This window comes from Asterias rubens, chromosome 4 (assembly GCF_902459465.1).
Source record: "Asterias rubens chromosome 4, eAstRub1.3, whole genome shotgun sequence".
In the NCBI taxonomy this organism is placed as follows: domain Eukaryota; kingdom Metazoa; phylum Echinodermata; class Asteroidea; order Forcipulatida; family Asteriidae; genus Asterias; species Asterias rubens.
In genome coordinates this window covers 12,569,758-12,582,541 of record NC_047065.1, presented here as the reverse complement: position 1 = coordinate 12,582,541, position 12,784 = coordinate 12,569,758, and the positions used below count along the sequence as shown (strand labels likewise).

The following is a 12,784-nucleotide window of genomic DNA, read 5'->3' as shown; positions in this document are numbered from 1 at the left end:
TGTTAAAGTGTCTATAACTGTATTTTATGAATGGGAATGAAAGAGTATTGACTCGTTCTTCAACGTCCGTTTAAAACCTTGTAGGGCCGTTGCCGTGCAATAAAGGCCCCCGCCTATGGCTCAGGCCTTTATCACACCTCCGCTGACCCTGACGGCTTTAAACGGACGTTGAAGAACTCGTCGCTACCCTTTTATTCCCTCATATAATATTTTAGATATTTCCCTATGTTTGATTATATTTATTAAATTTTGTATTACTATTTTAATACTTTTGGTGGTAATGACACTTTTAAATACTTAAACAATTTACTGTTTTTAATCATACTAATCATCGTTATAAAAACAACCTTGTAACATGTGTAAAGACTACCTTGCCTAAAATGTGCACAACACTGTCACTGTCCAACACCTCTTCGTACTTTGTGAGTTCATTCCGCAGTACGTACCTAACGCTACCCCTATAGTAAAACCACACGGTCTGAACTTAAAAACACTCACTTGAATTCCCCGCGGAAAAAACAAAGGAGAAATACAATAAATGGTCACAATTAAAAAAGAAAAACAGCTTTTCCTCACCCACAATTCTTTTTACCAACATGGAAATGTGGCCAGTGCCTGCAGGGAGAACAGTCTTGACCAACTGGGTTTGCTGCAGAATGGTAATTACAAAATGAGAAGAAATATTTTGTTTTAGATGTGGGAGGAAAACCCGAAATGGGAAAACAAAAGCCATGCAATTAGTTGGGGACAGAAAACTCGACGACGACTATAGCAGGCTGGTCCAAATGTGGAGACCAATGAAGGACAGACTCTGTGCAGTGAAGTTCATAACGAGAATTCCCCTTGATCCACTAAGTGAAAGTAGTGGTCTCTGCCAATTTCCTACCTCCCAGGTACTTCAAAAGATTGACAGTTCTTTTCAGAATTAAGTAGTCTGCTGAAAATCTGCAGATGACTAGAGCAGGCTAGTTGAAATGTGGAGACCAATTAAGGACCGACTCAGTAGGCAGTGAAGTTAAGAACGAGAAGTACCGGTACCCTCGATCCATCAAGTGAAAGTAGTAGTCAGTCACAGCCAATTTCCTTCCTCCCAGTTCTTTTCAGAATTAAGTAGTCCGCTGAAAACCTGACGATGACTAGAGCAGGCTTACCGAAATGTTGAGACCAAGTTAATTAAGAACCCACTCCGCTACAGTGAAGTTAACGAGAAGTACCCTCGATGGACTAGGTGAAAGTAGTAGTCTCGGCCAATTTCCTACCTCCAGGTAGTACTTCATAAGACAGAACTCCCAGACAGTTCTTTTCAGAATTAAGTAGCAGGTTAGTCTCCTGAAATCTGCTCCACATGTCTACACACCAAAGTAAATACATTTTGTCTTCACTTGGCGTCTCGGCAAAAGTAATAACTATTTTGACTTGTCATGCACTGCCTTGAAGACCAGACTGCAAAGCTGGTCCACATGCAAGGCTCAGGTACGAGATACAGGAAAAAGTAACAACTTAGCCAATTGTTTGTCAGTAAACTAAACGGAATGTTTCTTTATGACGATGTATTATGTGTAAGTTTCGACCAATCAGCAGGGAAAAAATGGACTAACAGTAACACACAGATGGCTCCACTTGAAGGAATCTACAAATGTATATATACCAGAACTGGAAAAAACAAAGATTCTCAAATCTAGAACTCTGGAGCTGTCTAGATCATTAAATGTTTTCACCAGGTTGTACCGGAACCCTTTTTGCGCGCCTTCAAACCAAACTGACACAACAAAACAAACACCAAAACATTTTAATATTTTTACTTGTTTATTTAATAAGGTGTTCACAACATTAAAGCAATTTATACAAATTAATTTATACAAACATACATGAAATATAAAAAAAATCCCAATAAAAAATTTTTTTTTCACAAGTTCACAACACACCTTACTTCACAGCTACAAATATTTCAAAAAAAGGCTAAGCAGTTTGCTAAGCGTTTTTGTGTTACCACATTATTTTGTACTGGCTCTCCAGCAAATAGTTTAACACTGCTTAACAGTTCTATGAAATGGAGCCCAGATAATAGTTTCAGTTGTTATCGGCAGAAGCTTAGGCACAAATATATTTCCAGACTTCTGTTTTAAGTGTTTTAAAAACTTAAGAGTGAAAAAAAACAACTTAAAACAAACAAAACTTTTTTTAAAATATGTTAGAAAACGAAAATTTGATACAATAAAATGTTTGTTCACCTTGTTCTTACTCCCTATTTATAGGGAGGGTATACCTTTGTTAATTACTGGATAGCTGTTGATATTATAAAACACTGACACTCTTTGAAGTAATGTAATTTTAGAGAAAGACTTGACTCGTTCACCGACAAACATTTGAATTTAAGGTAAGCTTTGATGACCATTGAGCAAAAATTTTCACAGGTTTGTTATTTTATGCAACTGTTGGGAGAGACCAAAAGAGCGTACTTGTCTTTGACATAATATATACCAAAAATATACCCCAACTTTAACATGGGCTGTACAGACTTTTTTCTCTATCCTGGTCCTGGTTGTCGTCAGGCACTTTATGCATGACTCCTTCACGATGCCATTTTGCGAGTCTCAACTTGTGAGAGCTATACACCCTTAACAGGCCTGGAATTTCATCTTTGAATTCGACACGACAAGTCCATTAACTTTTCATTTTGCAAAGGGCACTTTCATTGGAACACCTTAAAGTCAATGGGAAGTTTTTGAAGGGGCACCAAGGCCAAGAACAAAACCAGGGGCAACGAAGGCCACAGCCCCCGTGGCCTGTGTGTAGATTCAGGCCTGCCTCAAAACAGTTGTGTTGCCAATGATATGGTACCTGTCATCATAAAATGCTTAATTGTGAGTGCATTTTCTAGCCTGACCATTGTAACAAAAGGGAAGCAAACCACAACAGATCCTTATAGTATGCATTGACATCCTGCCACCATCTTAGAGGTAAACCGTTGATGAAACAATTTAAACAGGTTTGTACAGTGCCAAACAAAACTGAACATCGAGAAACAAACTTGTGACCCCTGCATGAGGGCGCCCTACTGCAGTGACATCACATGCATACAGGGTTTTCCCTTAACTTTGTCAGTGACTGGCCGGCAGCACCATTTATCTTGTCACTTCACCAGTCCACCACCAGCTTTTCACTAATGTTTCATATAAAATAGGGATACATTTCAACACTGAACAAGCCAGCCGAAATCGCTTGTAGAGAATTGTGACTTGTGACTGGTCTTTGGGTGTTTGACCTAGCATTTTGGCCAGGTTCGGCTGGGTACGTTTCCCTGTCCAGGAAAAAAATTGTCCAACAGGATCTATGCAGCCGAACGCAAATGCCGAACACAAATGTAGCATTCCAGGGCGCATAATGATGAAATAAAGTTGTTCAGTTCTTTTCTGGCGGCCTGGTACGTTTCTTGTCCGCCAATACAAAGTGGTTTTTGGCAAGAGAGTGTACGTTTCCAAGGTGATGAGGAAGAGGTAGTGACACCAGTCCGCTCTTTGCTAATTGCCTGATCCCCTCCAGGACGTTGGAGCCTTCGAACTTAACTCGGCAGCGGAATGGCTCTTTGTTTAGGGACATGGCCGGGGCGAATTCACACCCACGGAATTTGGTCTCAAGCTGTCAATTTAAAGAGAAAAAAGCTTTGTTTTTGTCTAGGTTATATTTCCAGACGGACACAATGAGCACAGCTCTAAACCTTCAATTCTTAACTTAATTTAACACCATTTTTATATCTAAAGACCATTTATTTCTGATTAATCATCACAAAACACCCAGACATTGCTTATATTATTGTTCATTTCCTTAATTAAATTTTGTCAGTTACAATGAAAAACAAAAATGACATGAAACAGAAAAATTAAGTTCTGTAGTTAGAAATCAAGATATTATGTTAGTATACTACATTTAAAAATGTCACACTTTGTCCTCTTTATGGGACTGGAAGTAGGTCAAACCTTGCGGCTGTTTGCAGCCACTATGGGCATTTTGAAACAAGCCGTTTGTTCATTAAAGGCAGTGGACACTGTTGGTAATTAATCAAAATAATTATTAGCATAAACCTCATTTGGTAGCGAGTAATGGGGAGAGGTTGGTAGTATAAAACATTGTGAGAAACGGCTCCCTCTGAAGTAACGTAGTTTTCGAGAAAAAAGTAATTTTCCACGAATTTGATTTTGTGACCTCAGAATTAGATTTAGAGGTCTCGAAATCAAGCATTTGAAATCACACAACTCCATATGACAAGGCTGTTTTTTCTTTCATTATTATCACGCAACTTTGACGACCAATTGAGCTCAAACTTTCACAGGATTGTTATTTTTTTTGCATGTTGAGATACACCAAGTGAGAAGACTGGTCTTTGTCAATTACCAAAGGTGTCCAGCGTCTTTAAAAGGTTAAAATAGGACACAGACAGGGTTGTTAAAGAAACACAAGAGCTTCAGTCCAGTTCACCGTGGCTGAAAGTTTTGCCTGCAACATACAAACATTAACCCTTATTTCACCTTAGCGTTGGGGGCGTTTGCAAGGGGGTCTATCAAAGATTGAACAGCTTGTTCACTTGCGACTGAAGGCAAGTCATTGTACCACAAATGGTTCAAAATAAACATCTCAAATGACTTATTCAAACTACGCCTCACCTTGTACTCTATCTTTTGTAACTTTGGTTGTTCGTTGGATCCAAAGGAATGGAGGACCTGTTTATCTTTCAGCTCCTTTTCTTTCTCGTTCTCAAAGACGATTTCCGAGTCTAGTATGTCCGAGGAGGGAGCTGCAATATCAAAAATAACCAAGACAACAAATGTGACTCTTTGGCACAATGGTGCACTCCAGTGGAGCATTCTGGCAGTCCAAAAAAACTGCAGGTGTACTTTAGGGTCTAGCACAGGCTCGACTTTTGAGATCCTCCTTAAAGGGAAGGTACAGTCGTTTTTTAATTGTCAAAGACCAGTCTTCTCACTTGGTGTATCCCATCATATGCATAAAATAATTAGCCTGTGAAAATTTGGGATCAATCGGTCATCGATGTTGCAAGAAAATGATGAAAGAAAAAACACCCTTGTTGGACGAATTTGTGTGCTTTCAGATAGGAATAAAAGACTTCTAGCTAGAAGTCTTTCATTATTTTAGTGAGTAATTACCTCTTTCTCAAAAACTACGTTACTTCAGAGGGAGTCGTTTCCCACAATGTTTTATACTATCAAGAGCTCTCCAATGCCTGTTACCAAGTCAGTTTTTAAGTTAATATTTGTTTTGAGTAATTACCAAACGTGTACCTTCCCTTTAATAGCAATAACATAGTGCTTTATCCATGAACATCTCAAAGTGTCTCAATGCTTATTTCCAGATAGGTTTTAGATGTTTTTTAATGATGAGACCCATGTATGTAACACCAGGGGTTTACAAGGTGCTGCGAAGCATTCAGCAGCCACTGCCAGAAACACAGAGGCAAACGTACTTTTACATTCATCACATAACACACAGAAATAATTTGCAATAGTTGTCCGGTGAAAACAGCCCTGTGACGCCAAAATTCGCTGCGCGTTCGCAAGATGTATGACTTGGGTTTAAGTGTCTACCCACCTTTCCTTTTCCTGGAGGGTCTTTTGGCCAGGGGGTTGGTGTCCACCTGATTCAATCTGAACTGTGAGAACCATCCCTGGCTGTTGCTGTTTAAAGCCAAGGTAGCTAGGGAGTCAAGGTTGCGACCAGTCAGCTGGATCTCACGGATCTCACTGCAGCGAAGGCTGTTCAGCAAAGCCTGGATAAAAAAAGAGAGGCTAAACAGTTGAAAATTAGGCATGAAATTTGACCCCTTAAAATAAGTAAAAGTTTAACCAATATGTCTTGTGTACAATGATGATTACAGGTAGTTAAATAAAACAAAACGTGAGCGAAACAAGCGAGAATGAAGTATTGTTTGAAGATTGCATGTTGTGGATAAATATGAAGAAACTACATGTATAAATAAATAGTAAACTTGCAGGTACAACCATGGTTGTATCTGCAAGTTAACAATTTATTTATAGTCTCTTCTTATAAGCGATTACGAGTTTCAACGCGCGAGAACGAGTACGGTAATCACCCTCAATCGCCCGTTCCCGCTTGCAATCGCTCGGATAAATATTGATTTGGTAACGAGCTGTCCCAAATGACACGAGGGTACCCGTTCCTCGTTTGGGTAAAGACCTTTAATCATCACTGTTAATGGTAATGTGCTTTTTAATAATAATCGTAAGGACACTCTTAAGTGTGAAAACTACAATAACCTGTATTTAGGCCTACTATTTTACAACGACAATCATAAATCAACGCAATAATACTATGATAAAAATACAACTCGCAATTGTAAAAATTATCACAGGGAAGAAGATCTACAAGATAAAAGGCATGACATTTGTCTTTCCTGTGTATATAAGTAGAAATATACCCGAAAAAGCATTTACAAAGTGAACATTTACAAAGTGACAGAATTATAAAAAAGTAGTGAGGGGGTGAGGTCATTAAAGAACACAAAATACACGTGTATATGCCACGATAATTCATCTTGCTACAATCAAATCTATGTAAGTAAAACAGAACAAGAGGCTGTTTAAAAAAACAAACAACAATCCCACACCAGTCCAAGCCGGAATAAGACCTGCTCGGAAAAGAAGTATACAAGAAGTTGTGTCGTTTGAAATTACATTAATACAAATAGCATTTCTGATCCCTTGTTGAGATAAGGAAGGCACGTGTCGCCTGAGCAATAAAAGAACACCAGACTCAACCTTTGGTGTTTCTAATCAGTGGGTTCGAGTCCCAGTCTCGGCACTTGTGTCCTTGAGCAAGACACTTCACTATAATTGCTTCTCTCCACCCAAGGGTAAATGGGTACCTGCGAGGGCAGAGATGGTTCTTGTGATTGATTTAGCCGAGTAGCACATTCGTTGCACAAGGCTGTATACTCCCCAGGGAGCTGAAATAGTTTAAGGAATGATTTAAGGCCCAGTGACCAGGGGTAATATGTTGGAGCGCCATGAGCGTCACTGCGTGACGGACCTGAGCGCAATATAAAAAGCCATTATTATTATTGAGCAAGCCGGAGAAAACCTGTAGACAAGGGTGCTTCCTATGTGAACAAGAAACACTGTGGTTAACCCCTACTCTTCCATGATAAAGTGTTCTGGGTTCTTTAGTGTGCACGACCAATCCTAGTACACAGGACCTAGGGCCTTAATGTCCCATCAGACCTGATACTTCACAGAGGAAAAGAAGGCGATTGCCTCTATATGCCACTGGTCATTGCCTTGGTGCCCTTGAAATGCTCCAGTAGGAACTTTACAATTTCCTCATTGAAAATACCTTTGTGCTCTGTCCTTGCAAAAACGAAGCGTACGGGGCTGTCCCATTGTTCAGGGACACAATTGTAACAACAGGAACTCGAACCCCACACTGTGTCAGGTGGCTCTTAACCCCTTAACAGTACAGAGGAGGTTCAAGGTTTTTGAATGGGCAAAGGCACCAAGGCATTTCCTCTTGGCAAAGGGCAACCTTTCAGGAAATTGTAAATTTCTACTGGAGCATTTCGAGGGCACCAAGGCAGGAACCCCACACTGTGTCGGTGGCTCTTAACCCCTTAACACTACAGAGGAGGTTCAAGGTTTTTGAATGGGCAAAGGCACCAAGGCATTTCCTCTTGGTAAAGGGCAACCTTTGAGGAAATTGTAAATTTCTACTGGAGCATTTCGAGGGCACCAAGATAATGACCAGTGGGCACGGAGGCAATCGCCTTCACTGCCTCCATGAAGTATCAGGCCTGCCTAACCTGCATGACACAGTCTTTGTGTGAAACTTTGATGGTGGACAGTATGATGAACTGTGATTGCGGCGGATGGACCATGTATACCACGTTGCTAGCCGTCTGCCTGTGGAATTGCGTTCCTTCCTGTATGCCAAGGCGGATCCACCAAGCATCTCTATGCCTCCTGATACACAGATCCTGCATACGGGGAATTTTAAAATTATTTTTATTTCTCAGGTAGTTAAAAAAGCACAATAATGCACAATGATTAGAAAAAGACATTTTAAAATACAGCAGTGAGCAATTTAAATACAGGGAGGAAAAAGAAACAGCTGGAGCCCAAAGGATCGCCTAAAAGAAACACAGTTCCTGTCTAGAGGCTCTCCTCTCCGGACAACAAAAAATTGAGTTATAAAAATATTTAAATATATAAAGATACACACAGCAATAAAAATATTACAAATACGCATAAGAAACACACATAAAAAAAGGCACACAAGAAAGTGTCAGACATAAATTAAAAATCACCTTAAAAATGAGAGGAAAACACAACAATTGAGTATAAGGTATACCAATACTAGCATTTATAAACCCACATCCAATTTGTCGGCTACTGCTATAACTAAAACTAATGCTAAGGATGTACTATACTTCCAATGCATGATGACGTGGAAATCTAGCCGTAGCCGTTACGCCAATTCCAACATCTACTACGTCTATGTCGCTACTCATCAAATCCTGTTCGGCATCTAGATAAGAAAACACGGCCTTACAAGGTGGTTATCTCGCTAGAGATCAAGTAGACAATAATTTACGGCAAAGCAAAAGTGAGCCCTGGTAATATTTACATTTCTGAAGTACAAAGAGAGTTGCTTGTTGAGTCTTTCCTTGAATTCCTCCATCGTGGCGACGTGATGTTTCTCTTTCGTTTCTGGAATAAAAATAACACTAAAAAAGTTAAAAACAGCAGTAAGTGATTATAAATGATAACACTGTGACTTTGACCCTTTCTTAAATTGATAAATTGTTATTTACAAATAATGATATAAATAATACTCTCTAACATAATAACAACGGGACGCCTGTTACTTTTTTTTCCTTCAGAGCCTGAACAAAATTTGCTGCGAAGAAAAGAGGGTCCTCGCCCCCCTTCCCCTCAGACCCCAAAAACAACAACAACAACAAAAAACAGCTTTTTTTTTCTCAAACATACAGAGAAGGAAAATTCTGAAATTGGCAGGCAAAGTCTGTTTTTCCGATTGTTTTTGTGGGCATCGCAGTTTCCTTGTTTCAAGAGGGCCTTCATCCCACTGCTAAATAAAATGAAATTAAAAGTAAGAGATGAAATTAAATGAGTTACCTGCTTGTTGGGTTAGTTGAAAAACGCTCCATTTCCTACTGTTGGGATGATTCTGTTGATCTGAGGATGACACAAATAGGTACAAATTGGTGAGTGAAGGTTCAGAGCAGAGCGTCAGATAAAAAAAGGTTAGACACTGATCTTCTGAAACATCAAATTTTTTAGTGGGATATTGTACAGTAAAACAAATCTTGACACATGCAGTTACATGAACAAGATTTTGTAAATGACTGATAAGACAGGGTGTCCAAATTTTTAACAGGGTGTCCAAAAGCGCCCACACACCCCAATTCCTCTGGCGTCTACTTTGGCGCTTTTCAAACTGACTGGATTTGGCTTTGGAATTGGCTTGGGTTGAGCTTGAGGCTCCAGTCTCTCGTCTGAAGCCCTGAGCGCGTATAGGCAAAGCACGCTCAATTTTCAAAACAACCGGCGGGGCCAAGCTAGCCTGAGCCGAATCCAAAGCCGAAGCCGTTGATTCGAAAAGGGCCTATGTTTAGGAAGCAGTTCTCAAATGCCGTACATTTAAGTACTTAACTTAGTACTGGAACTTACAAATTAGCTCAAGCTCTCCGACTGCATGTTTAGAAAGATTTTTCACCTGCAATTCAAACAAAAAATTATAATAGATATAATTTATTATATTCCGGGTAAATCTACAATTTTCATCTTCGTGGATATCTCTTCTTGGAAGTTGTTTGAAACTTACAGGCTCTGGACACTGTCCTTGGTAAGTGTCAAAGACCAGTCTACTTACTTGGTCACGTGCATCTCAACGCATATATAGGACAAACCTGTCAGGACTCAGGTAAGAAAAAAATTCAGTGGAATTGCGGAAAATTATCCTAAACATGGTGACTACTTTGTTGTATTAGTTAAGTTAGTAAACTAATATTAATAATATAGGGCCCTAGTATTAATTTAATTAATTATTTATATACATCATGATCATCAATAATCATAAACCAATCTTTCCTTCTTAGTTAGATTGGCTGTTGCCAGCTTGTTGGAGTTTGTCGGGTTCCCTATGACGGGAAGATCATCTAAACCATGCAGGTACTTCTATTCATAGATGTCTATATCCAAATAAACTAAAACAAGATTTTTGTCAAGACTCACACTGCAGAGTTGTATGACGTGTTGAACCAATGCTTTTTTCGCCGTTCGTTTCATCGAGGTAGCCTTTTTAACATCACTCAAACGGTCTGCTGGAAACGACCCCCACTGCTTCAACAATGTTACATATTCCTCTCTTCTGAAACTCCCAAGAACCTTCCGTAAGCTGCTCTCGGTGCTCGAGTTGATCATTGTTTAGTGTTTTTTTGTCGACGTCCAAAATTAATGTTGTGGTTTTATCGCTCTTCTCGCTCGAGCTCGACAAAGTTAAGTTTGAATTGAGTTTTTCGTGTGAAAGACTATTAGTCTGGTACCATATGGTGATATCGTTTGATTATGTTGAATCAACGTCATGGTGTATTATTTGCAGAATAGTCAGTAGAGGGCGCCCCAATAAGTCCGTTTTTCCACAGACTAGATTATAAAGCACCGAGAGCAGCCGCTGCAGTGCAGCTTACGGAAGGTTCTTGAGAGTTTAAGACCTGCATGGTCAGACTAGACTCTAACAAGCTGACAACAGCCAATCTATCTCATACATACAAAGACAGAAAGATTGGTTTATGATGATTGATATAAATAAAATAATTAATTAAATTAATACTTAAGAATTAGTGGGTGGCAGACATAACTTTTGCATTTACAACTTCGAAAAAAACACAGACATTGATACCTCAAAAAGCTTCGACCCCGCGGTATCAAGTACTGTTAAAGACAGTGGACACTGTTGGTAACTGTCAAAAACCAGTTTTCTCACTTGGTGTATCTCAACATATGCATAAAATAACAAACCTGTGAAATTGAGCTCATCGGTCGTCGGAGTTGTGAGATAACTATGAAAGAAGAAAAAAACCACCCTTGTCCCACGAAGTTGTGTACTTTCAGATGCTTGATTTCGAGACCTCAAGTTCTAAACTTGAGGTCTCGAAATCAAATTGGTGGAAAATTACTTCTTTCTCGAAAACTACATCACAAGGTTTTATACCATCAAACTCTCCCCATTACTCGTCATCAAGAAAGGTTTTATGCTAATAATTGTAGTAACTACCAATACTGCAATAGTGTATAGAATGCATTTCATGAAGTCAGAGCAGGCCGGTGCTTGCGTACAGAGCCTTGGACAAGGCTACCCGTCAGAGGTAGGCAGCTGTGTAGCGACTTCATAACTCAATCACAACTTTACCATGGTGCGTGTCTACGCCGTTTTTAAATCAATTTTTTGAAATAGTTGGGATGCGGTATTGTAGGTCCTTTATTTGCCATATTCAGCTGAGAGGTGGGTCAACTGTTTGGTTTTCACACAGTGCAGCTGTCACTTGTGGTAATTTTTATTTGTGAAAAGAGCTAAATTCGGCGAAATATTTTGTAATTTTCTGCTTTTTACCGTTGCCATGGCAATGAAGATGTAAATGCAAAACTTATGTTTTTCTTACATTTTGGTTGATGGTCTTCACATGTGCAAAGAATAAAAGAAATCCATTTTTGAAAGTTTGCATGCCACCCACGTCTTTGATTTTTTTGTTTAGAGCAACCAAGTCTTAAAAAGTAGATAACCATGGTGTAACCGCAAACCATTGTATAAATCTTGGCCTTCATGCTTCGGGAAGTCCCTGAAAAAGCATGCAACCACTGCGAAAGAAACTTGATGACTCCTTGTTTACATTGTGACACCCATGCGCACAGCGCACCATGTGTTTGTACATTGTTTATGTGTATCGCCCCCATCGTTCCCCATACACGGGGGCATTAAACAACAGGCCGTAAAATCATCATTCGTTGCCGACTGACTGCCGTTAATTTGGTGAGCTTGACATTCGCTTCGGGACACACCGGTCCGAAGTCCTAAAGTCCAAAGATCCTTCTTTCTTGTTTTGGTGTGACATCAGCAGGAAAAACCTGACCCTCCAGATGAGTGGCAAGGATTCCCCCGAGATGCCCGAAGGTAAACCATTTCTCACTTTAGTCGTTTAGGATTTCTCGGTGTGGTGTCTTTACTCGTCGCCGATATCATCAAGGAACAATATGGACTCGGTCTTCGTTGATGTGCGATGGCCACTGACTGTCGTCACTAAATCGGCATCAAATATTGTGTTTGACGCTGAGCTTTTCTCTGACAAACTCATGTTCCAAATAATAGACATGTAACTTGACTCTACACATTGCTACCGGATTGTCATACATAGTTGCAAAATATATTTTTTTTAAGGACAAAATTGCCTCATTTGTATACATTGCATGCATTGACCGCCATATTCTACAGGCCTTAGAATGGTACTGGTACAGGGAGTAATTTACTTCCCCATTGAAATGCATAAAAAAAAGTAGTCATTGTTTGAATTTTGTCAACGTAAATCTGAAGTCTAGGAAAAACTATTAAAGACAGTGGACACTATTGGTAATTGTCAAAGATCAGTCTTCTTATTTGGTGTATCTCAACATAATATTTGCATAAATTCATAAACCTGTGAAAATTTGAGCTGGATTGGTCGTCGGAGTTGCAAGATAAC

General features: G+C 39.5%; 1 protein-coding gene across 1 annotated transcript; it reads right to left on the bottom strand.

Moving 5' to 3' along the window:
- Positions 1-93: 93 nt before the first annotated feature.
- LOC117289510 (centromere protein N-like) lies at positions 94-10,563 on the bottom strand. The gene is made up of 8 exons (XM_033770656.1): positions 10,284-10,563; positions 9,720-9,765; positions 9,165-9,224; positions 8,653-8,735; positions 7,829-8,002; positions 5,605-5,782; positions 4,662-4,792; positions 94-3,639 (listed from the first exon to the last, which is right to left on the bottom strand). The coding sequence occupies exons 1-8, from the start codon at positions 10,470-10,472 to the stop codon at positions 3,403-3,405; spliced, it is 1,098 nt and encodes a 365-aa protein (XP_033626547.1). The 5' UTR covers positions 10,473-10,563; the 3' UTR covers positions 94-3,402.
- Positions 10,564-12,784: the final 2,221 nt, after the last annotated feature.